At 36.1% G+C, this 23,035-nt stretch overlaps 1 protein-coding gene across 1 annotated transcript in view; it reads right to left on the reverse strand.

The window, feature by feature from the left end:
• UBR3 (ubiquitin protein ligase E3 component n-recognin 3 (putative)) overlaps positions 1 to 23,035 on the reverse strand; it is a 250,132-nt gene that overhangs the window by 80,249 nt on the left and 146,848 nt on the right. The window contains exons 26-29 of the mRNA XM_011988165.1: positions 17,076 to 17,209; positions 10,316 to 10,426; positions 5,150 to 5,350; positions 3,429 to 3,565 (exon numbers count right to left, since the gene is read on the reverse strand). Of these exons, the coding sequence (XP_011843555.1) occupies positions 3,429 to 3,565; positions 5,150 to 5,350; positions 10,316 to 10,426; positions 17,076 to 17,209 (583 nt within the window). The remainder of the gene's footprint in view (positions 1 to 3,428; positions 3,566 to 5,149; positions 5,351 to 10,315; positions 10,427 to 17,075; positions 17,210 to 23,035) is intronic.

Here is a 23,035-nt window from a genome sequence, read left to right on the forward strand (position 1 = left end):
AATGACATCTTTTTTTTGATATGTAACCAATTATAAGATTCTCGTTAGTCCCTGCAGTTTATTTTCTTTCTTTTCCTAACTCTTCCATTCCCTTAAACCCAGTAGTGACCCTCGTCCAAGCCCCAAAAAAAGGATTGTTTTAGGAAAGAATTTTCTGTTTTTTAAAAGGATTCATAATTTGGTATTTAGCAAGCATCCCTTTTATTTTGAACATACTTAGTTTACAAAGTAACTAACCTATGAAGGTACATTGCCTCTATTGAGTAACCACGATTTAAAAATGTCTCTCCACCTACATTGCAGTTACTTACGTTTCATTTTCTTTCCATTTTTCTCTATACAAACCACCTGCTACTCACCAATACCTTTTGATTATATGAAATTTGAGTCCAAAATCCTTGGAAAAATCAGTTACTGAAATTCGTGTCATTCATTGTTTCAAGAACAAAATAATGAACTGGTATTAAAAAAAGAAAACTTTCTTCCCCCAAATTAGCTTTCCATTATCTGTTTAGATGACTGACATTTGCAATAGAACGAAAATTTTGGAAATACATTAAAACTTGAATGTAAAAATTTTGATTAATTTTTAAATTATTTTAAATTTGAATGGATTTTCCAACAGTTGCTTCTCTGATACCCTCAGAAAATTCTCCAAGGCTTCACCATGCAAATAAAATTTAAAAACAAAAGACATGTACTGTCTTACAAAAAAAACCAAAAAACAAAAAACTCTAAAACTCACCAGAAACACTTTGCTTCTAAATATCCAAAATTCAAACTCTCTGAAGAGCAAACAAAATTACTTATTCAGCAGGGAGAAATTCAGCTCTAAGAAATGAGGGTTGTATTCTACTCACATTACTAATACTAAATACAAATAAACGTGCAAATTCTAATGAATTATACCTTTTAAAATCACTACATTTAATTCAAAACTTAATTCAAAGTAAGTTTATTGTTAAATATTTTAAATGTTTAAATATTGCTAAATATTTTAATGTTCACCTTTTAGGAATAAATGTTATATGTTATGCATAAATAAGTTATATGTTACACATAAAAAGCCTGGTTTCCTGTTTTGAGAAAATTACAACCTATTTAAACAGAATACAATATACTTTTTTCCTTCAATACATGTAAATTTGTGAGTCAATTTGTTTCTCTTATTTTTTATTTTTTTTAGACAGGGTTTTGCTCTGTTGCCCAAGTTGAAGTGCAGTGGCTCGATCACAGCTCACTATAGCCTTGACCTCCCATCTCTTGTAGCTCAAGCAATCAACCCATCTCAGCCTCCCAAGTAGCTGGGACTACAGATGTGTGCCACCAAACCTAGCTAATTTTTTTTTATTATTATTTTTCATAGAGATAGGGTTTTACTATGTTGTCCAGGCTGGTCTCAAACTCCTGGTCTCAAGCAATCCTCCTTGGTCTCTCAAAGTGCTGAGATTATGGTGTGAGCCACCATGCCCAGCCTTCGTTTTCTTTGTAATGACTAAGTAAAACTTAGAGAAGGAATGTCGCCTCACTGGAAGAGCTTTGCAATATTTTGGGGAATTCCAAGCAAAGGATAATAAAGTTTTAAAGTGTTACATACACTCATTTTCAGAATTACTGTTTTGCTGCTTTAGAGCTTATCATTAAGTTTCAGAAAAGGATGGGGGAAGTATATTTTCTCTGTTTCTCTGTCTACACCTTAGTAAAGTATTTGACATCTGTTTCTGCTTCTCTAAAAAATAGAGAAACCAAAATGTCTTGATCCAGAAGGTCTCCCATTATTATTGCAAGCTTTTTTCTCTAAGTTACTTATAAACTTAAACCAAGAAATGAGGATCTAAAACTTCCACTAAATTATATTTAAATCAAATTGTTTGATTTATCATACTACGGGAAAATTCCAAGTACAGATTATTCCCATTCAATAAAGATTTTCTTAAAAGGTCAACTCTAATAAAATTAAAGGCATAAATACATGAGTAACATAAATGTGTGTAGGTCTGTGATCATGTACGTGTATAAATATGTATAGCAGAACTGAGTTGATCCATATTCAACCCAATCGCCTACAATGTTATAATCACAGTATCATATGGAAGTTCTGTAAAACCTTGGCACCCTGGCAAAGTTAAATTATATTCAGTTTTGTTTTCACATAAAGTATCTTTTATTGCAAGAATGTAGTAACTAGTAACTCTTCAGAAACAAGATACCAAATTGTTATGTCTTCCCCAGAAACATTCTAGATAAACAAGAGGCTAGGAATATACAAACTACAAAGTTACTTTCCAATCCATTAGATCCTTTTACATCAACCCATGTCCAGTATTTGCATTCTCAGACCAACTAATGCTCCTTATCTTGAGCTCTAATTTGCTTGCTGCAATTTTTCTAAGTCTGGTTCCACTTCTCCTGGGTTCCAAAGGCTATGTATAGTTCATTTACTCTTTCGTTACCCTCTGTTCCAGGAGTGGGCCAGAGAGAATAGCCATGATTAACTATATACATAATACAACTTATAAAAGCTAAACATAGGAAAGGAAAAACGAAGGTAGCAAATTGAAAAAAACACTAAACCTTGACTCAAGAGATCCTACTCTGCCACTAACTTGCTGTATGACTTCAAGTCACATTATCTCTCTAAATCTTACCTAATACTTAGATAAAACATGAAGTACGCTTCCAGAGATATTCAAGGATGTACAGAGTCAGTTTTGGCAGAATGCATTTACAAGTTCTTAGTTGTGTCTGCTTCTCCTCTATTTACTTCTTTTATGGTTCTGCATTTTCACTCAAGTTTTCCAAAATTCCCATTTAGAACTACTGCTTCTGTATTGCATACAATTACACTAATCCTTCCTAATCTGAAAGATGAGAAACATTTACTTCTAACAGCTTTCTTGAGCCCCTTACTTACTACAAATTGAGGTTTAGAACATGCCTGATCCCTTGCTTCCTCTCCCTTATCTGATTTTTCTAAACTCCTGTCTTTTAGGCTATCGCTAGATCTTTCCAGTTTCTATTTAAAACAAAGTTCTTCTACTCCTTACTGTTCTTATTTTTCCATAAATCGAAGGGTTTAACATATTACAACGTTTTAGTTCTCACTATTACCACTTTTTGACAGGTCTCTTATATAATACATGCTTCAAGGTATATATCTGTCCCAAAATGTTAGTAACATACTTTTGCCCCATGTACTATTAATGCTTAGTAACATATATGCAAATATTTCATTAAAATAAAACCTCTTCAGGAAATAAAAGAAAGCTACACACTTATAGTTATCCTAGGAGGCACTAAAACTAGCCATAATTTCAACTGATATTAAAAATATGCAACCTTTAAATTAATAAAACAAATATTTATTAAATAATAAAATCAACTATTAATAATAAGTAAACTAAAGAGTATATACTATATATACCTACCTAGCAACAGAGTACATAAAGAGAAAATCATTGTCTGGTGAGCCCGGGGTCTTGCTATAGTCTCTATATTTCTTCTGAGTGGTATTTTTTATATCTTTCATTACAGATTCCATTTCTTTACTTAAATTTGTTTCTGACTATAAAACAATGCAAACATATATATAAAGTTTATATTCACTTTCTTTAATACTGGTCTAAAACTAAAATGTTTATTATATAAACATAGGAAATTAAAATTAAAAAGTCAAAACAGATAGAACATTATCTATTATAAATATATTTAGTATACAAAGATAAAACCAGTCAAAAAATACTCTCTTAAACAGTGATCTTTAATTCTACATTGTGACTGGTAACACTGTAATCCAACTATGAATTAACCACATAAATTATTCTAAGCCAATGAGATGATGGTATTAAAATAATATGTTAGAACAAAGTTTCCATGTCTATAAAAAACCTGACTTTCATTTAAGTTCATTTTTCAAAGAATTATATCAATGTCCCATAAGTTTAAGCATATTTTAAACACACAAGAATTAGGGTTTATAAAATTTAAAAAAGACCACAAATTCTAAAATTAGTCTTCGCTTGAGAAAGGGAATTGACAGATGACTCTACCTAGGTTTAAAGTATGCATTTCTGTTTCAAAAGTCACATATTTACAGTTTTCACAAATTTACCACATAAACCAGACACAACTGTCACTTCTCTCAGAGACCATATAATAAATCTATAATGAAGGTGAAATATTTTAAGAATTTAAAACAAACAAACCCTACTGGATGGCATAAAAGATGAGTTCCCCGCTACAGTAGTCTGACTTGTGATGAACAGTTCAATCAATTACACAATATTTTATCTCTCGAATACACATACACACAAATACATGTGCATATCTGTGTAAATATATCTTCTTAATCCTAATATACCTAATGGGCATATTTTTAAGTGATTAAATTGTGCTTTATATTGAGATACACACACACACAGAGTATATATAGCTTGTGTGTTTGCTTTTAAATACTTCAACCTTTTTTTTTTTTTTTTGAGAAGGAGTCTCGCTCTGCTGCCCAGGCTGGAGTGCAGTGGCGACCTCAGCTCACTGCAACCTCTGGCTCCGGGGGTCAAGCAATTCTCCTGCCTCAGCCTCCCGAGTAGCTGGGATTACAGGTGTGTGCCACCGTACCCAGCTAATTTTTGTATTTCTAGTAGAGATGGGGTTTTGCCATGTTGGTCAGGCTGGTTTCAAACTCCTGCCCTTAAGTGATCCATCTGCCTCAGCGCCACCATGCCTGGCTAATTTTTGTATTTTTAGTAGAGATGGGGTTTTGCCATGTTGGCCAGGTTGGTCTCAAACTCCTGACTTTAAGTTATCTGTCAGCCTCAGCCTCCCAAAGTGCTGGGATTACAGGTCTGAGCCACCACGACTGGCCTCCTTCAACATCTTAAAAGAGCCTAACTATATCTAAACCTATAGGGGTTCTTGACCTAGAAGATGTATATTAAAACTAAGAATTTAGCCTAAAGAGAAGTATAGCCTTTGATAATAATTTGTTCTATTACTTTTATTTAAATATAAATAGAAGAGAACAAAACCTCTAAAAGCAATTTCTACTAAATATGTAAAAGTCCAGAGTAATTTATAAACTGAATGAAAATGAAAGCAGAAAATCAGAGCTGAGTTAACCAGGATATTTATGCCTTACACTGATGCTTACTGGGAAAGCTCCCGGTCGTCCCTGCAGCTCCTCCACTTCCTTTATGAGATCTTGTATGCTTTTGTTGCTAGGACGTTGCCAAGGGTTATTTTCCACATTGCTTCCAGGATAACATGGAAGAACACTGTTAGCAAACTGCCTACAGAGGGGACACGTGAATTCTCCTTTGTCCACTGAGAAGCCCTGAAGAACCTGATCATTCTAAAAGATGAAATAAACATACAGATGCATGATACACACATTTACAGAAAACAAAAATTATACCACCCATTTTATAGTAAATTAATAAACCATACAAAAAAAGACATCTCTAATATGTCATAAAGAAATAAACAAAATCCTTCATTTAACTGTTAAAGTTCACCAAATCACTTCTTACATCACAGCAATTACATAACACTTGCCCTCACCAAAACACTGTTTAAGTATCTTACTCTTCTCTCAGTATGAAACATTCAAGTGATTATGCAATTAATCTGAAATGTGGATTTAAGATAAACAATAGTTCAAAAAACAGGTCACATTAAAGTGGGTCACCCTCCTCTTACCCCACACCCCTGTTTTCATAATCTGTAACTGACTACTGGGAAGATTATCCCAATGCTCATGTTCCTTGATCTAGGATAAATAGCTTTTGAGAGCAAATAAGCCTCAAAAAAGTAACTTCTAAGGTGTCTAACTGCTAAATACAACTGATTAGACAACTGAGTTAGTGCTCATTTCATTATATCTTGCATCTCAAGTACTTTGACTAAGAGAACTATGAATTCTATTTTTCACTTTTTGACATTAACTTTTTAAGTCCTTAAAAATGTAACAACATATCTTCCTAAATCCAATTCTACAAACATTTACTAAGCTCCTACTATGTGATAAATGCTGTGCGAGGTGATAGCATAAAGAGTTAAGATACATTTTTCCTTCTTAAGGTGCTCACAATTTAAAAGCAAAATCAGGCAAATAAATTATAGTGCGATAAATGCAACAACAGAGAAGCCTTCCCAGAGAAGATTTGTGAGCTAAGTTTTAAAAAATACACAAAAAAGAGAGTGCTAAAAATTGGGGCAATGGTCCTGATCACAGAACATTCTGTGATAAGCTTCTTGGCAGCCTTAATTCTAAAGAATGCTAGATACTCTTTTTTGCTATAACTGAAGCTAGGTTCTCTACTGAAGCACCCCCAGAAACCCTCTCAACTCACCTTCCTACATCTCTCACATCTCAGCACCCTCTGGTGCTGGCCCGAGATCATTACTCTTGCATTCCCTTGTATTTGTGGCTCATGTCATTTAGCAATACTATCCTTTTCCTTCCTTTTCACTGCCACCTACTGCCCGCAACCACTGAAGACTTTGGTACCTTGATAAGTTTTCCTCATCACTCCAAGTCCTGCATCTTCCTATGCAGTTTCACTATATATGTATACAACCAATCTTATACCTCAGTCCTTCAGCTCCTTAACCTCATCAGCGCCTATAGTTTTGGCCTTCACTCTACTCCAGCACCTGTTACCATAACAATATTCTTGTCCTGTAATAACTCAAAATTACTCGTGATCTGAAAATATTAAATCTAAACATCTTATATATTCTGACTACCAACTTCCACCTCCTTTATTTCCCTTCTTTTTCTCCTAGTTCATCAGGTTTTTCCTATCCCATCTGCACACCATTGTCTACCACTTCAAAAACTCATGGCAATACTTCCCACTTGCCCTCCATGTGTCCTTTCATCATTCACACCAAACAAAGCCTTCATACTAAATTAATCCAATGTATGCCTTCTCCAATTCTGCACTCAAACTGAGTGTTGTCAGAGAAAAATGAAATGCCTTCTTGCTACAAACTGTTTCCAACCTCAACTTTGTCCTGCATACTGCCTGGCACTTTCTCCACATCCTAGGAAGCACTCTCTCATCCAATCCCAGAGTGGTTTTTCTGTTTTTATTTATTTTTTATTTATTTTTTTATTTTTTGAGATGGAGTTTTGCTTTTGTTGCCCAGGCTGGAGTGCAATGGCGCAATCTCAGTTCACTGCAACCTCCGCCTCCCAGGTTTAAGCAATTCTCCTGCCTCAACCTCCCGAGTAGCTGGGATTACAGGGGCTCGCCACCATGCCCAACTAATTTTTGTATTTTCAGTAGAGATGGGGTTTCGCCATGTTGGCCAGGCTGATCTCAAACTCCTGACCTCAGGTGATCAGCACGCCTTGGCCTCCCAAAGTGCTGAAATTACAGGCATGAGCCACCATACCTGGCCCCCAAAGTGGTTTTTCAAACCACCTCCTCACCTGCCAAGTCACTCACCTTCCCCACCCCTGTTCCCTTTACTCTAGGAGCATAAGGTTACACCTCGTATCTCAGAGAGAAGAGCCTCATAGCAACTCCTTCCATATCCTGCCCATCTCCCATCACAAATATATAATTAATTAACCCCATCAATCCTTCCATCTACTTTCTTCTTTCTGTCCCCTTTACTAATTTCTCTCCTAAGTAGTCTCCCAAACATACCACTAAATGACCTAATGCGTCTAGTGTCTAATGTCTAATTTGAGACTTTGTTATTTCCAATCAAAATCTTTCAGTGTCATCATCACCTCCCACCTTGATTCCTTCTTCCCCCTCATGCTCCACAAGACTGTCCTTCTAAATATATTTCAAATCTATATTCTCTTCTCCATTTTCATAGACATGAGTAAGTCCAAGCCCCTACCACATTCTTTCTTACTTTTCTGCAATCCCCCTTCTACACAACTGTCACAATGACTCTTCTGGACATTTTATATTTCTGCTTAAGTCTTTAATGGCTTTCTCTAAGGAATCTATATAAAGTCCAAATTCTTTAAATGGACCAGAAGGTCCCTTACAATGTAAACCTTAATTACTCATTCTGTCTCATCTCTCATCACTCAAGCGCCTTACTCCATCAAAATGTTCTGGCACCTGGCAGATGTTCCAGTAAGACTCTGTGTATACCTAACATTTAGCACGCATACTGTAACTGTTTACTTGTCTCTCTTACGTAATACATATTAAACTCATTGAGGGAAGGAACTGTGCCTTATGTACCATTGTATCCACAATGATTATCACAGTATCTGGAACACTATAGATACTGAATAAATATTTACTGAAAGAATACTTGAATACAGGGATATGAAAAATGCATAATGTGCTTAAGGAACTGGTAATTAGCTTATTAATGTTGAATTGATGGAAGACAACACTAAAGCAATAGGCAAGTCCAGATCCTGGAGTACCTGAATGCCATTCAGAGAATAGTGAACTTTATCCTATCAGGAGGAAGACAGCAAGAGATTTTAAGCCAACCACACATATTGTCGATTTAAATTTTAGAAAGCTCAATGTAATAAATAAATTACACCTGGAGTAAGGAAATCAATAAGAAAGCAATTCCTATAATCAAGATGAGCAAGGAAGGCATACACAAAAAAGTAGCAGTGGGATTAATGAAGGTAGAATATAGTCAAGTGAGGTTTAGAAGGCAGAATCAATAGAATTTTGGTAAGGGACTGAAAGTGAGAGGTGAAGAACAGGAAGGAAAAAAGAGATATCTACTGCTTCTGAGTTAGGAATATGGGAATATAGTAGATCTGTATTTAAGAAGTTGCTTTTAAGAAGTTGCACTGCTTGAACTCAGGAGTGTAAGGCTTCATTGAGCTATGATCTAGCCACTGCACTCCATCCTGAGAAACAGAGTGAGACCCCATCTCAAAAAAAATAAATAAATAAAATAAAAGTTACACTGAAGGAGAAAGAGAAGTCTTCAGCTATAGGAAAATAAGAAAATGTAATGTCCAGGGAAGGATTCTGAATGGGAGAGGTTTGAACTCAGCTCCTGATGAGCTGAGAAGGGGCAGAAGAGGCAGAAAAACTGAAAATACAGAAGAAAAAGAGGTTACCTACTGATGAATCAAGGCCCCTGAGGTGTTGGGGAGAAAGGTCTACCAGAGCTCAGGCAGAAAAGTTATTCCTGAACAGAAGAGAGGCTATAGTACTACCTCAAAGAGTAGCAAAGAAAAGACTGGTTGGGATGTTGGACTCATTTATCAGGGAATAGAAAAGCAAGACAGGAATCTAAGAGAATGTGACAACAGACACTGTTTTCTTCATGACAAAGGAAGAGACCGAATCTATTAAGAGGAAATGAATCTTGGGGAGGCAAAGGTTTGGAATAGCTGCTGAGGAAAACAGGAGAAGGAACTGATCAAAGACAGGTAAATGAATTAATAGGTAGTATTTACAGCCCATAACTCTAGTCTAAGCCACTGTTATAGGAAGCCACAAGTTTGTGATAATAACCATTCACCTAGTTTTATGACTTTTCTAGCTGGGATAGCTGACTGGGTCTAAAGTCAAAGGAGGTTGATTAAATGAGATTCACAAGAACAGAATGGGTATAGTACAAGAAAGAGAGGATAGCAAACAGCTAATACACTAGGAAAAAATTCAAAGGGTTAAAGGACTATAGATCTCGATGTCAGAGGCAAATCACAATAATGAGAGTGAAGACAAGAGAACTTATGTGATAATCGTAAGATGATATGGTAGGATATTAAAGCTTAATATTTCAGAGAGAGTAGCAGAGGCTAAAGTACAGCCATGGAAGTCAGTTGCTGAAGTGAAAAAAATTTTTCTTTTTTTTTTTTTTTTTTTTTTTGAGATGGAGTCTTGCTCTGTTGCCCAGGTTGGAGGGCAGTGGTGCAATCTCAGTTCACTGCAACCTCTGCCTCACAGAGTCAAGTGATTCTCCTGCCTCAGCCTTCCGAGTAGCTTGGATTACAAGTGCACACCACCATGCCCAGCTAATTTTTGTATTTTTAGTAGAGACAGGGTTTTGCCAGGTTGGCCAGGTGGCCACATTGGCCAGGCTGGTCTCGAACTCCCAACCTCAAGTGATCTGTCCACCTCGGCCTCCCAAAGTGCTGGGATTACAGGCATGAGCCACTGCATTCAGCCAGCTGCTAAAATGAAATTTAAAATTAAAATCCTTGAAGTTGAACAGGTCTGTGTTAAAGTGAGACTGGATAGTTTACACGATGATCAAAACCACCTAAAAAGATGAGCTGGAATTGGGATGTATATACTATACAAAGATTTAATACCTGGAAAGACACATGCAACTTTAAAAAATTTTTGCAACTTACCCGTAATGATTCCATATAAGATTTATGACAATCTATATGTAATGTGTGACCACAGGTTTGTACATAGACACCTCCTTCCCAGCCAATTGATACTGCCAAGAGACATGAACTCTTCAAAATAAAAAGAAGACAAATACAATTAATTTTAAAGTATAAACATATTTAAATATTAATATGGCCGCATAAACCTCTGCATGATTTTCTATTTTTATATTAACGTGAAGTTTCTATTTTTGTGGTATCAATTAATGCCTGACTAGATAGTCTTAAGACATTATCTTTAAAATTGGAATACCATGAAGTTGCAGCTCCCAAACTTCTATACTCATAATGAAAGAGAATATTATGAATTAGCCTTTGTCCGCTCCATAAAATATATGCTCTCAATATTACACTATAGTTCAGTATGAACTACACTGTTGCTGAGATTAAGTATGGTACTTAATCTCTCTCTGATTTCTGACATTAACAACTTACTTGTTGAAACGCCTACTTTCCTCTGGTTTAACGCTACTCTCTCTTGGTTTTGTTCCTGCCTCTTTAACTGCTTTTCTCAGCCTTCCTTCTAAGGATCTTTTTTTCTTCACTACTCCTTCAATGTCTATTCCTCTACTCCTCAATGTTCTACTCTCAGTGCTACTCTCTTCTCATTAAACTATTTTTCCTAGTGAGTTAAGCAGTAATTTCGACTACACCGTAAGCTTAGATCCCTTGCCTGACTGTTAGATACAAGTACTTATGCCACTCAGAAATCTCCAGTTTAATGTCCCCCAGAAAATATAAACTCAATGTGCCAAAAATGTAAATTGTTAGCTTCTCCATGAATCATTTCCTTCCTCTTGGTTCAATAACTCCACAATCTATTTAGTCACCACTCAGAAAGCCAAGAGTCATTCTGTCTCACACTCTTACCTTCATACCACAGTATCAGTTCCCAAATCATATGGATTCTGTGTCCTAAATAACTCATGATTTTGGTCTTTCCTCTTCTTTTCCACTACATAATATTCAAGTCTATATCCCACAGACTGGGAGAAGGGGTTCTTAAAACAGTTTCTTAACTCGTCTCCTTAACTCAAGTTTGTTCTGATGTACCCTCCATACATCTTTATAAAGTATAAATCTAGTCACAAGAATAACCCAAAAACATGCCTTAATATTTACAAGGTCTTAATATAATATACAATAAAGAAGGGACCTAGACTATATAAGCAAACTATAATCCTTTCCAAATTTGTGTTTTTGTTTTTTGAGGTTTTTTTTTTTTTGAGATTGAGTTTCACTCTTGTTGCCCAGGCTGGAGTGTAATGGCGCAATCTTGGCTCACCACAACCTCCGCCTCCTGGATTCAAGTAATTCTCCTGCCTCAGCCTCCCGAGTAGCTGGGATTACAGGCATGTGCCACCACACCTGGCTAATTTTGTATTTTTAGTACAGATGGAGTTTCTCCATGTTGATCAGGCTAGTCTCACCTCAGGGAGTGATCCGCCCACCTCTGCCTCCCAAAGTGCTGGGATTATAGGCATGAGCCATCGTGCCTGGCTCCAGATTTGTTTTAAAGTTTTCTTTCTCTCATCTTTCCTTTCTCTTTTACATCTTCAACTTCTCTTTCATTGCTAATTCCTTCCTCTAAACTTATAAATAGGCAGAAGACTTTTTCTCCTAAAATCTCTTCCTTAGAATTTTCATCAATTGGCCTCTGAATAGCATTTGGGCCTAAACTTGAATTCATTTTCTACTATCTATAGTAGATAGATGGGCGGGCCAGAGCAATGTGAAAGCATAAGATCTAACAGGAGTGGCAGCATATGATGAAAGATTTGAAAGCCATCAGACAAGCATGTACTTACATGCTTAAAAACCTGAGTCAATCTTTAAATTTTATTTTTATAATGTAAGATGACCAATGATCTTTAAATGACAGTAAAGTTCCGATATTAAATCAAGACTCTTCATGAGTATCTAAAGTTGAAAGGACTGTGTATTACATAGTACAAAATGACTTCCCAGCCAATTTAAAGATGTGAAGCAGCATAAATCAAATACAGCTGATTAGCAGGCTTCTGTTACAAATGAGAAAAACAACAGGAGCCCTGCTCATCCTTGTTTTACATTTTGGAGCTGCTTGAAATTGAAGCAGATTTTGGTGTTAGATCATTTAGAATGATTGGTAGTCAGTTAATAAACCAGTTGCTCTCTTTGGCACTATACTACAAAAAGGCAATTAATCTGTATGGTTAGCTTTTAAAACTGGAAACAATGAATCATTTGTCTATACAACTTTTAGATGTTTGAGTTTGACAGTCAAAAAATGCAGGGTAACATTTAATAATGTGAGACTAGTATTTTAGGGAGACCTCAAGTATCCACCACTGTGCTAAGTGCCTAACACTGAAATGTCACAACCTCAATAATTACTAAAACCTAATACAGTAGCTGGAGTTACCCCTTTTTACAAGAGAGGAATGATAACTTTAGTAAGATCACTAAGTAATAAGTTCAAATCCAAGTCTATCTAACTCCAAAGATCAGGTTCCTTCTCTCTGTTGTGTCATATTTCCCATGTGTTACACTTCCAGTTTCTACAGTGAATGCACTGTCTTACATAACTAATATTCTACATGTTAATTCTGTAAAATGCATGCATTTAATCTGAAGACAGTAGAATCTACAGTCTAATCCTATAATCAATATCAGTGCCTACTGATGGTCATTCTTCTGCTCTATACAGTCTGGTCCAGCTACCACTCTGGTACTCTTATGTTTAGAGTAATTCAGGAAGAAACCCAGTAAGCATCTACAACACACATAGCATGTGCTAGCCTCTGAATCAACATGAGGCACAGCTCTGGACCTTCAGAGGTATGCAGTCTAGGGAATATGCCATATATACATCAAACAGGTCTTATAAAAGCATACAAAAGTAATGATGTAGGAATACAAATCTCACAATCACTAACAGAAACACAACAGAGTATAATCCAACTCAGATTTCAGCTCAGAGACTTTTTATTAAAAATGTTTTTTTCTAGAAATGAATAATTACTCTGGCTGCAAAAAAGAGATACCCTCCCTTTTTGCTCCCATTTATTAGATCATCTCTTTCCTCAAAATTATGATGCTCTTAGGTCTAGGTTTATTTTGATTGATTTTTTTTTTAAGTTTTCTATTTGGTGTTGGGATTCATCTTTACCTGTTTACTCTAAAGTAATTAAAAATGATAAAAATTAAAACCAGGATTATTGATAGTGGCAGGAGACAGACAAATTCCTAGGTAGACAGGGCCAGGTCCCTGGTGAAATCCAACCTTCAAACCACAGACAATTTAAAGCCTGAAAACCAGTTGCAGTTTCAGGTAGAGTCCATGACTGGAGTGAGAACTTCCTCGAAGCCTTATAGCCAATCAAATAGTGCTGCTTTTATCAGGTCCACGCATGGACCATTCAGCACACACTCCCCCATTCTGAGACCATAAAAACCACAGACTCAGTCACACAGGCAGCTACGCGTTTTCAGGCCTCCTCTCTTGTTGTTGAGATCTTTCCTGTCACTTGATAAAATTCTTCTCTGCCTTGCTCACTCTCTGGTGTCCATGTACTTCATTCTTCTTGGTTGTGGGACAAGAACCTACCCACCAAATGCCAGGGGCAAAAAGGGCTGTAACACATTCCTGGCCGGCTCACAGAGCTGTGGGTAGCAGGAATGAAAAGAGTTGTGACACGCTCCCATTCACTGGACTATGGGAGTGAAGAGCTGCAACCCTTCTGGGGGCCCAGACCTCGGCACTCCCCAAGCAGAAGCTGTGGCACTCCCTTGGGGCTCTGCGGTTGCTGGTGTCTCTGAGTTTTTGGGTGCCACTGCATCCCCATCATTTGAATGCTGGCACCCAGCCACAGAAGCTGCTTGCAGCACACCTAGCCCCACCACAGGCAGAGCTTGGAGCTGCAATGGTTGAGGGATCCAGACTACGGAGCGAGCTAAGCATGGCCCGCCAGCCAGCCTGGGTAGAGTGAGCCCAGTGGGCCCTAGTGAAGCCCAGGCAGAGGTGCCACCTAGTGAAGTGGCACCAAAAGAATCCTGTGTCATTATGACAAGAAAATAAAGTCTAAATAAGGTGGCAGTAAATTTCTGCAAAAGCAGAACTTAGCATCATTTCCCAATTTTTCTTGAAAATAAAATATTTATTGGTCTCTGATTAATAAAGTAATATATGTATCCTGTAAAAAAAAATCCAAAGCAAGCCAGGTGCAGTGGCTCACGCCTGTAATCCCAACACTTTGGGAGGCCAAAGCGGGCGGATCACAAGGTCAGGAGATCGAGACCATACTGGCCAACATGGTGAAATCCTGTCTCTACTAAAAATATAAAAAATTAGCCGGGTGTGGTGGCGGGCACCTGTAGTCCCAGCTACTCAGTAGGCTGAGGCAGGGGAATCATTTGAACACAGGCCCCAGGAGACAGAGGTTGCAGTGAGCCGAGATCGCACCACTGCACTCCAGCCTGGAGACACAGTGAGACGCCATCTCAAAAAAAAAAAGTCCAAAGCAATAAAGAACAAAGTGTGAAAATATGTATGTGTGCGCACATACATGTATTTATACACATGCACATACAGATACTGCTACAAAATAACCATAATTTCATTTTAAAGTCTCTGAAAATATATGGAAGCATGACCCTTATTACCTAACCCAAACTGCCTAACACGCCTAACCTAGCCTTCCTAAATGGGATAGCTTGAATATTTAAAACATCACTTTACATTTATATTGACCTGTATTATATGCAGGGTGACCTATATGCAGAGTGAACTCTAACCTGGTGATTACTGCATGAAAGATCATTATCAGCCCTATTTTACAGATGAGGAAATTGAGTCTCAGGCCACTTAAGGGATTTGGCCAAGCTCACATTGCTCAGAAATGGCAGAATCAGGACCAAACCCAGTTTTTCTGGTCTAGGATTCTTTCTGATCTACACAATACCTCCCTGTAGGTCCATCAGCTCCTGTAGAAGTCACCAGAAACCTTCTTGTCAGTCTAGCATATTAAGGAACCAGACTCTACTCTGGCTCTTACCATCACTAGGTCAGTTCTTATTTATTCTGATTATGTATTCTGTCTTCCACTTATCTTACTAATTTCTTCCACTTCAATGGATTTATGGGCAAGAAAGTTCTATTTGGAAATCTATCCATATAATCATCTCATACAGTTAACTAAAAATGTTTTACTTTATATTTTAAGCTTATATCTTATCTTTATTTAATTCAAGACACAGTAGATTTAAAAAACTACAACAGGAGAAAGGAAACCCCATTTGATAATCCACTCAGGAAACATCAAAAGGAATACAGAAATTTTAAAAAGACGTTAACAATGCTGCTGCTACTAAAGTTTATCTTGAAAGCCTTCAGATACTTATGAGTTCCAGAATCCCTAAATGCAAAACACTGAAAAAAACTACCAAGTTTATAAGAAGTCATAGCAGATATGAATCAAATCCATCCTTACTTTACATTTTAAAAGTATCATAATGTAATTTTATTACATATCTTTAAATGAAAGTAAAAGAGGGAGGCAAAAATCTTCATACAATATTCCCACCATAATAAAAGTTTCCAAAGAGTTAATACATTAAGTCCTCACTTAATGTTATCAATAGGTTCTTGGAAAGTGTGACTTTAAGCAAATTATGTGGAACAAAACTATTTAACCATAGGCTAACTGATATAAACAAGAGTTAAATTCCTATAGTATATTTCTGATTACAAAAACATCATCATAACTTCTAAAGACCCAAAACATTTCTAATATGAAACACTGAAATGAATGCAGAGTATCTGAGAAAGGTTAATAGAAACAAGAAAACGATTTACCCAGTTTTTAACAAAACAATGAGTACTGTGAGTAGTAGTGGTGATGGGTTAAATTAAGGAATAAGTGTTTGCAAAGTGAAAATCGTTAAAGAGTACTTCCTATTACCATGCAATTTAAAAACAAACAATAACAAATATGCAGGTTCACTAAGCCCTTTCATACCAAGTCGTTATTATGCAGTTGTATAATTATCATATGCTTTATAAATTTTTACTTTATCATACACTTTGTAAATTTATAAATTTTTAAAAAAATACGTTTTCATTATTTCATTCATTTTCCAACCTACTTATTCTAGTTCACAGTCATAGGTGGCTGGAGCCTAATCCCGCAGCTCAGAGCACAAGGCAGGAATTGACCCTGGGCAGGACACCATCCCATGGCAGGACATACTCACATCCGCACCCATACTCACTCATACCAGGACAATTTAGACATGCCAATTAACCTAATGTGCAGCACATCTTTGGGAAGTAGGAAGAACTGGAATACCCAGACAAAACCCATAAAGACATGGGGAGAACACACAAATTCCACACTGACAGTGGCCCCGGTAGGGAATTTTTTTCTCATCAACATTATAACAAAACAATGTTGAAAGAAACATCATTATTTAAGGATCTGCTGTACTCATCATTCCACTTAATTGAATGTGTGTATCACACAATAAACAACATTTAAAACAAAGGTATCACATTTATTATCTGAAATGTTTATTAACAGATTTCCATTTCTTTCTATCCACATATTAATTTTTTTCGAATAAACTTTCAAATTTAACATCAGAATGCCATTTTGGTAAAAGACATATAAAATTCTAGAGGGAAATAACCAACCATCAACTTGGCAGACAAAAGTACTATTTTATAAAGAGTACTTACATCCTTAAAATAACGCTGTAATAATGAAAGCCGCACGTCATGAACGGCTGCACAGGTATCCCAAGGGTAAATCTGCTCCTCTTCAGTGATTGGCAACTTTTTTGGCTCAACATTGTCACGGCACTGCCCCAAAACTACATTAACAGATAAAAGCTCATTAATCAAAAATAATCAATGCCATAGATCTGTAACTCCAAGAAAAGCTGAGTTATTTACCACAAGCAACTCAAATTTTTTCACTATTAGAAATTTTTAAAGACTCCTCAAAAAAGTGGTATTCTAGTTTTCTTCTACAGGCTAAATAAAGCTTCAAATATGCCAATATTTACTTTAAAAAATAACACTGAACTATGATTATAAACTCAAAATGGATGGATGGATGGATTGATGGGTTCCTAAATCTGTCCACTGAAAAAATCTAGATGATATAACCCTCTAGTATTCACAAACTTTATTTCTAAATATACTATTTCTCACTAAAAGGAAGAAGAGATCCATGGAGAAACAGCTGAGTCCAGGGTTGGGGAAAAGTGCAAGGTGACCCCAGAAGGATGTGTGATTAAAAAGAGCCAGTAAGGGTTCAAACACTGAGGGAGCAGATTTATAAGGACCTGGAGTTCTGACTGGTAAAATTTGAGAAAAGTTGAGTATTAAAAAGAAAAATAATAGTAATAGATAATACAATACGTTCACTGACCCAGGCAAGGAAAATGAAATAAAAGAGTAAAAGGGTGAGTAGAGTCTTAATGTATCATCCTATAGATTACCTACTACCTTACCCAAGTGATCAAACTTGATTGGCACCACCAATAATAGGACAAATTGACACAGTGGACCTCCTGATGTAATGCTATTCAAAGGAACATCACCTGTGTAATACCCTTGCCAAAACTGTTTAACTTCAATCTAGTAACAAGGAAATAATCACACAAATCCAGATTCTGAGATATTCTATGGAACAACCAACCTGGACTCTGAAACTTTAAAAAGGGGCTAGAGAAACTGTTCTAAATTACAGGAGAATAACAAGAAATGACAATGAAAAACAATACATGATCTTTTATTTGATTGTGAATCAAGAAATATCTGCTATAAAAATATTACTGACTCTGACCATAGAAAAAAGATGTAAGTGGATATGTGTATAAGTTAATCAGCCTGATTAATGGCAAAGTGGCATGTATGTTAATTAGCTTGGCTTAACCATTCCACAATGTATACATATCAAAATACCATATCACATTTATGTACCCCATAAATATGTACAATTTTTATTTATCAAGTAAATAAGAAACACAAAAAATATTGCAGGGACAACTGAGAGAATCTGAATATAAACAATACTTGATGTTAATAATGTTACATTTCTTAGGAATGATAATGGTACCATAATTATGTAAAAGAATATCCTTGGGCTGGGTGTGGTGGCTCATGCCTGTAAACCCAGTACTTTGGGAAACCAAGGTGGACAGATCACTTGAGGCCAGGAGTTCAAGACCAGCCTGGCTAACATGACAAAACCCCGTCTCTAATAAAAATACAAAATTTAGCTGGGTATGGTGGTGCATGCCTGTGATCCCAGCTACTTGAGAGGCTGAGGCATGAGAATTGCTTGAGCCTGGGAGGCTGGGGTTGCAGTGAGCTGAGATCACACCACTGCACTCCAGCCTGAGCAACAGAGAGGGACTCTGTCTCAAAATATATATAAGAAAAATTTCAAAAAGAGTATCCTTGTTCTTAGGAGTTATATTCTAAAGTATTTACAGATAAAATATCACGATGTGTGCATCAGAAGAGCTGCTCTTTAAAAAGGGAATAATATTAGGTGTATCACTGTGGGCCTTAAGTTTTGGAGGGATTTATAACAGCAACAGAAGTAAGAGACAAAAGCTGATAGATGCTACCAGCTAAAACATAATTACCATGATGCATAATCCTCTTAATATGCTGCTGCATTCAATGTGCTAGAATTCTGTTGAGAATTTTTGCATGTATATTCATTCATAAGGGATATTGGTCTACTGTTTTCCTGTGTTATCTTTATCTGGCTTTGGTATCAAAACTAGCCTCATAGAATGAGTTAGGAAGTGTTCACTCCTCTTTATTTTTTGGACAAGTTTGAGAAGCACTGGTGTTAATTCTTTAAATGACTGATATAATTCACCAGTGAAGCCATCTGGTCCTGTGCTTTTCATTGTCAGATTTTTTTAAATTACTGAATCAATCTTTTTATGTGTTACAAATATGTTCAAATTTTTTATTACTTCTTGGGTCCATTTGGTAGTTTGTATATTTCTAGGAAATCATTTATTTAATCCATGTCATATAATTTTTTGGCATAAATTGGTCATAGTATTCTCCTTTAATCCTTTTTATTTCTGTGAGGTCTGTAGTAAAGTCAACAATTTCATTTTCAATTTTAGTTATTTGAATCTTTTTTAATGTATGCATTTACAGCTGTAAATTTCCCCATTTTCACTGCATTCTAAAGGTTTAGGTATGTTGTATTTTCATTTTCCTTCACCTCAAAGTGTTTTCTAATTTCGTTTGTAATTTCTTCTTTGGCCCATTGGTTGTTTAAGAGTATGTTGTTTTAGGTTGGATGCGGTGGCTCACACCTGTAATCCTAGCACTTTGGGAGGCCGAGGCAGGCGGATCACAAAGTCAGGAGATCGAGATCATCCTGGCTAACACGGTGAAACACCGTCTCTACTAAAAATACAAAAAAATTAGCGAGGCATGGTGGCAGGCGCCTGTAGTCCCAGCTACTGGGGAGGCTGAGGCAGGAGAATGGTGTGAACCCAGGAGACAGAGCTTGCAGTGAACCAAGACTATGCCACTGCACTCCAGCCTGGGTGACAGAGCGAGACTCCATCTCAAAAAAATAAAATAAAATAAAGAGTATGTTGTTTAATTTCCACATACTTGTGAATTTCCCAGGTTTCCTTTTGTTATTCATAGCTAGTTTCATTCCATTATGACCACAGACAATTTTTTGAATAATTTCAATCTTCTAAAATGTTATTGAGGCTTGTTTTGTGGCCTAACATATGGTCTACCTAGGATAATGTTCCATATACCATTGAGAAAAATATATATTCCACTGTTCTTGGGTGGAGTGTTCTATATAAGTCTGTTAGGTCTAGTTGTTTTATAGTGTTGCTCAAGTATTCAGTTTCCTTTCTGATCTTCTGTCTAGTTGTTCTATCAATTAAAGTCTCCAACTATTATTTTAGAAGTATCTATTTCTTCCTTCAGTTCTGTCCATTTTTGCTTCATTCATTGGGGGCTCTGTTGTTTGGAGCATATATGTCTATAATATCTTCATGATGGATTGGCTGTTTATCAATATATAATCTCCTTCTTTGTCTCTTGTAACAATTCTTAACTTACAGTTTATTTTGTCTCATAGTATAACCACCCCAGCTCTCTTTTGGTTACTATTTGCATGGAATCTCTTCCCATCCTTCACTTTCAACTTATTGTGTCTCTGGATCTAAAGTGAATCTCTTGTAGCATCACATTTTTAAAAATTCGTTCTGTCAACCTCTGCCTTTTACCTGGGCAGTTTAATGCATTTATATTTTAAGTAATTACTAACTTTTAAAAAATTAATTAATCCATTTTGCTATTTTCTATTTCTTCTTTAATTGATTACTGACTTTTTTGGTAATTAATTGACTTTTCTGGTATAAAATTTTGATCCCCTTCTCCTTTCTTGTGTGTGTGTGTGTGTATATGTGTGTGTGTGTAACTTTTTTTTTATAGTGTTTACCCTGGGGATTAGAATTAACATCTCCACTTTGTAACAATCAAATTTAAATATCTACTTTATTTCAGAAGTATACAAAAACTGCTCCATCCCCCTTCCCTTTATGTTTTTATCTCAATGCCTACACTCTTCCACAAACAAGAACATTATTATTTGATTTACAAATCTAGATATGCAGTTCTATCCAGATTTGCTTTCTTTTTATTATATATATTTTTGAAGTGCTATCACAACTAACTTTGCACTTTCTGAATCTTTGCAACTTTGGACTTTCTGAATCTTTGCAAAGAATGTAGGGTTTAGTAAAAGGAAAAGACTATATAATATTATATTCTTCTCCTATGGCGAACTGAAGCTCCCCAGATCAGTAATGTTTACAACAGGCATTCTGAGCAATAGTGAGATAGCACATAAATTAATATCTTTCCATGTAGATAAATGTACTTAAAGGCCCTTAATTTGAGCAGTGTTTTGAAGGGTTTCTAATCAAAAGTCTATAATTTAGCACAAATCAAATATAAAAATAAAGAGATAAAAGCATGAGACTTTTAATACATGGTTTGAAGAACATGGCAATAAAGTATCAGTGAACACTAAAAGATCTAGAACAATAAGCACACCTAGCATCCAGACTTTTGTCTCTAAATACCATTTCCCACTAAAAAGAAACTAATACTTCTTTGAGAGACTGCTGATTTCAGGGCAGGAAATGTATAAGATAAATTTATTGTAACTAGCCACACCAAAAAAATGTAGAAAGACCCAAGGCTACTTTAGGCTTGTGCCAAAAGAACTCAGGAGACAACTCGAATAAGCTCTCAGTAACAAAGATGGAAGAACATGAGCGTCAACAAGAAAGTAACTACAGAGTTATGAACACAGTTCATAATGATTAAAAACAGAGTTCATTAATGATACCTAAAAGTACTAATTATCTTTAGAAAATGATTTTTAAACCCCACTATCTCAACACTTTGAGCATCTGTAAATAAAAGGAAAGAATACTGTGTCTACCCTGCCTTTCCTGCGCAATCTGTATCTCGGAGTAACAAAAAAAAGGTGATGAAGCAAAATTTCTTTTATGGAAGTATATGTCAGCTAATAAACAACAACAACAAAAAAAAACATGAAAGAGATTTGTAATCTCTGATCACCTGATGGATTTAGGCAGTAATCATCATTTGCTACTAATCTCACAGAGAGAAAACAGAGGGAACAGAGGAATAGGTTAAACATCACAGCAACATTCAGAAAAATCCAAATTGGTTTTCAATGATCCAATTTCTTTAAAAAAGTAAAATGATGGGAGGAGGGGGTAAAGATAGAGGGAGAGTGCATCTATTAATTAAAAGACCACAAAGGAACACTACAACTATAAATAAATTAAGCAAAATAAATAAATAAATAGAGACAATGGGGAAATTTTAAACACTGACTGGATGTTTGATGATATTGGAGAATGTATTTAGGACTGACTGTGGTTATGTTTAAAAAACAAGACCTTTCTTTTTAACAGAAACACTGAAATTTTTACAGATGAAATTATACAATGTCTGAAATCTGCTTCGAAATAATTCTAATAAGGAGGGAACAAATGAAATAAGATTAGCCAGAAATTAATCACTGTTGAAGATAAATGGGGACATGTGGGTTCACTTTGCACATCTCTTTAGCATACTGTTAAAAATGTTCCATATTCAAATCTAAAAAGAAAAGAGAAGAAATGAATCAAAATAAATAAGCCCAGAGAAAAAAGGGAGAAAGTATCAATGGGTGGATAAGGTTCAGATGGTAAAGAAGGAAACAGCTACACAATTCACCTGGTATACTAAAATCATTCCTGAGATTTAATACTCTTTAATGTCAGTTTCTTTTTTTTTTTCTTTTTTTTTTTTTTAATTTTTTTTAAGATAGGGTCTTACTCCATCACCCAGGCTAGAGTGCAGTGGTGCAATCTCAGCTCACTGCAACCTCAACCTCTTAGGCTCAGGCAATCCTCCCACCTTGGCCTCCCGAGTAGCTGGGACCACAGGTGCACGTCACCACACCTGTTTAATTTTACTTTTTGTAGAGACAGGGTCTTACTGTGTTGCCCAGGCTGGTCTTGACCTCCCGGGCTCAAGCAATTCTCCTGCCTCAGCCTCCCAAGGAGCTGGGATTACAGGTACCTGCCACCACACCCGCCAAT

This window comes from Mandrillus leucophaeus, unplaced genomic scaffold, assembly GCF_000951045.1.
Source record: "Mandrillus leucophaeus isolate KB7577 unplaced genomic scaffold, Mleu.le_1.0 Scaffold324, whole genome shotgun sequence".
Taxonomy (NCBI): domain Eukaryota; kingdom Metazoa; phylum Chordata; class Mammalia; order Primates; family Cercopithecidae; genus Mandrillus; species Mandrillus leucophaeus.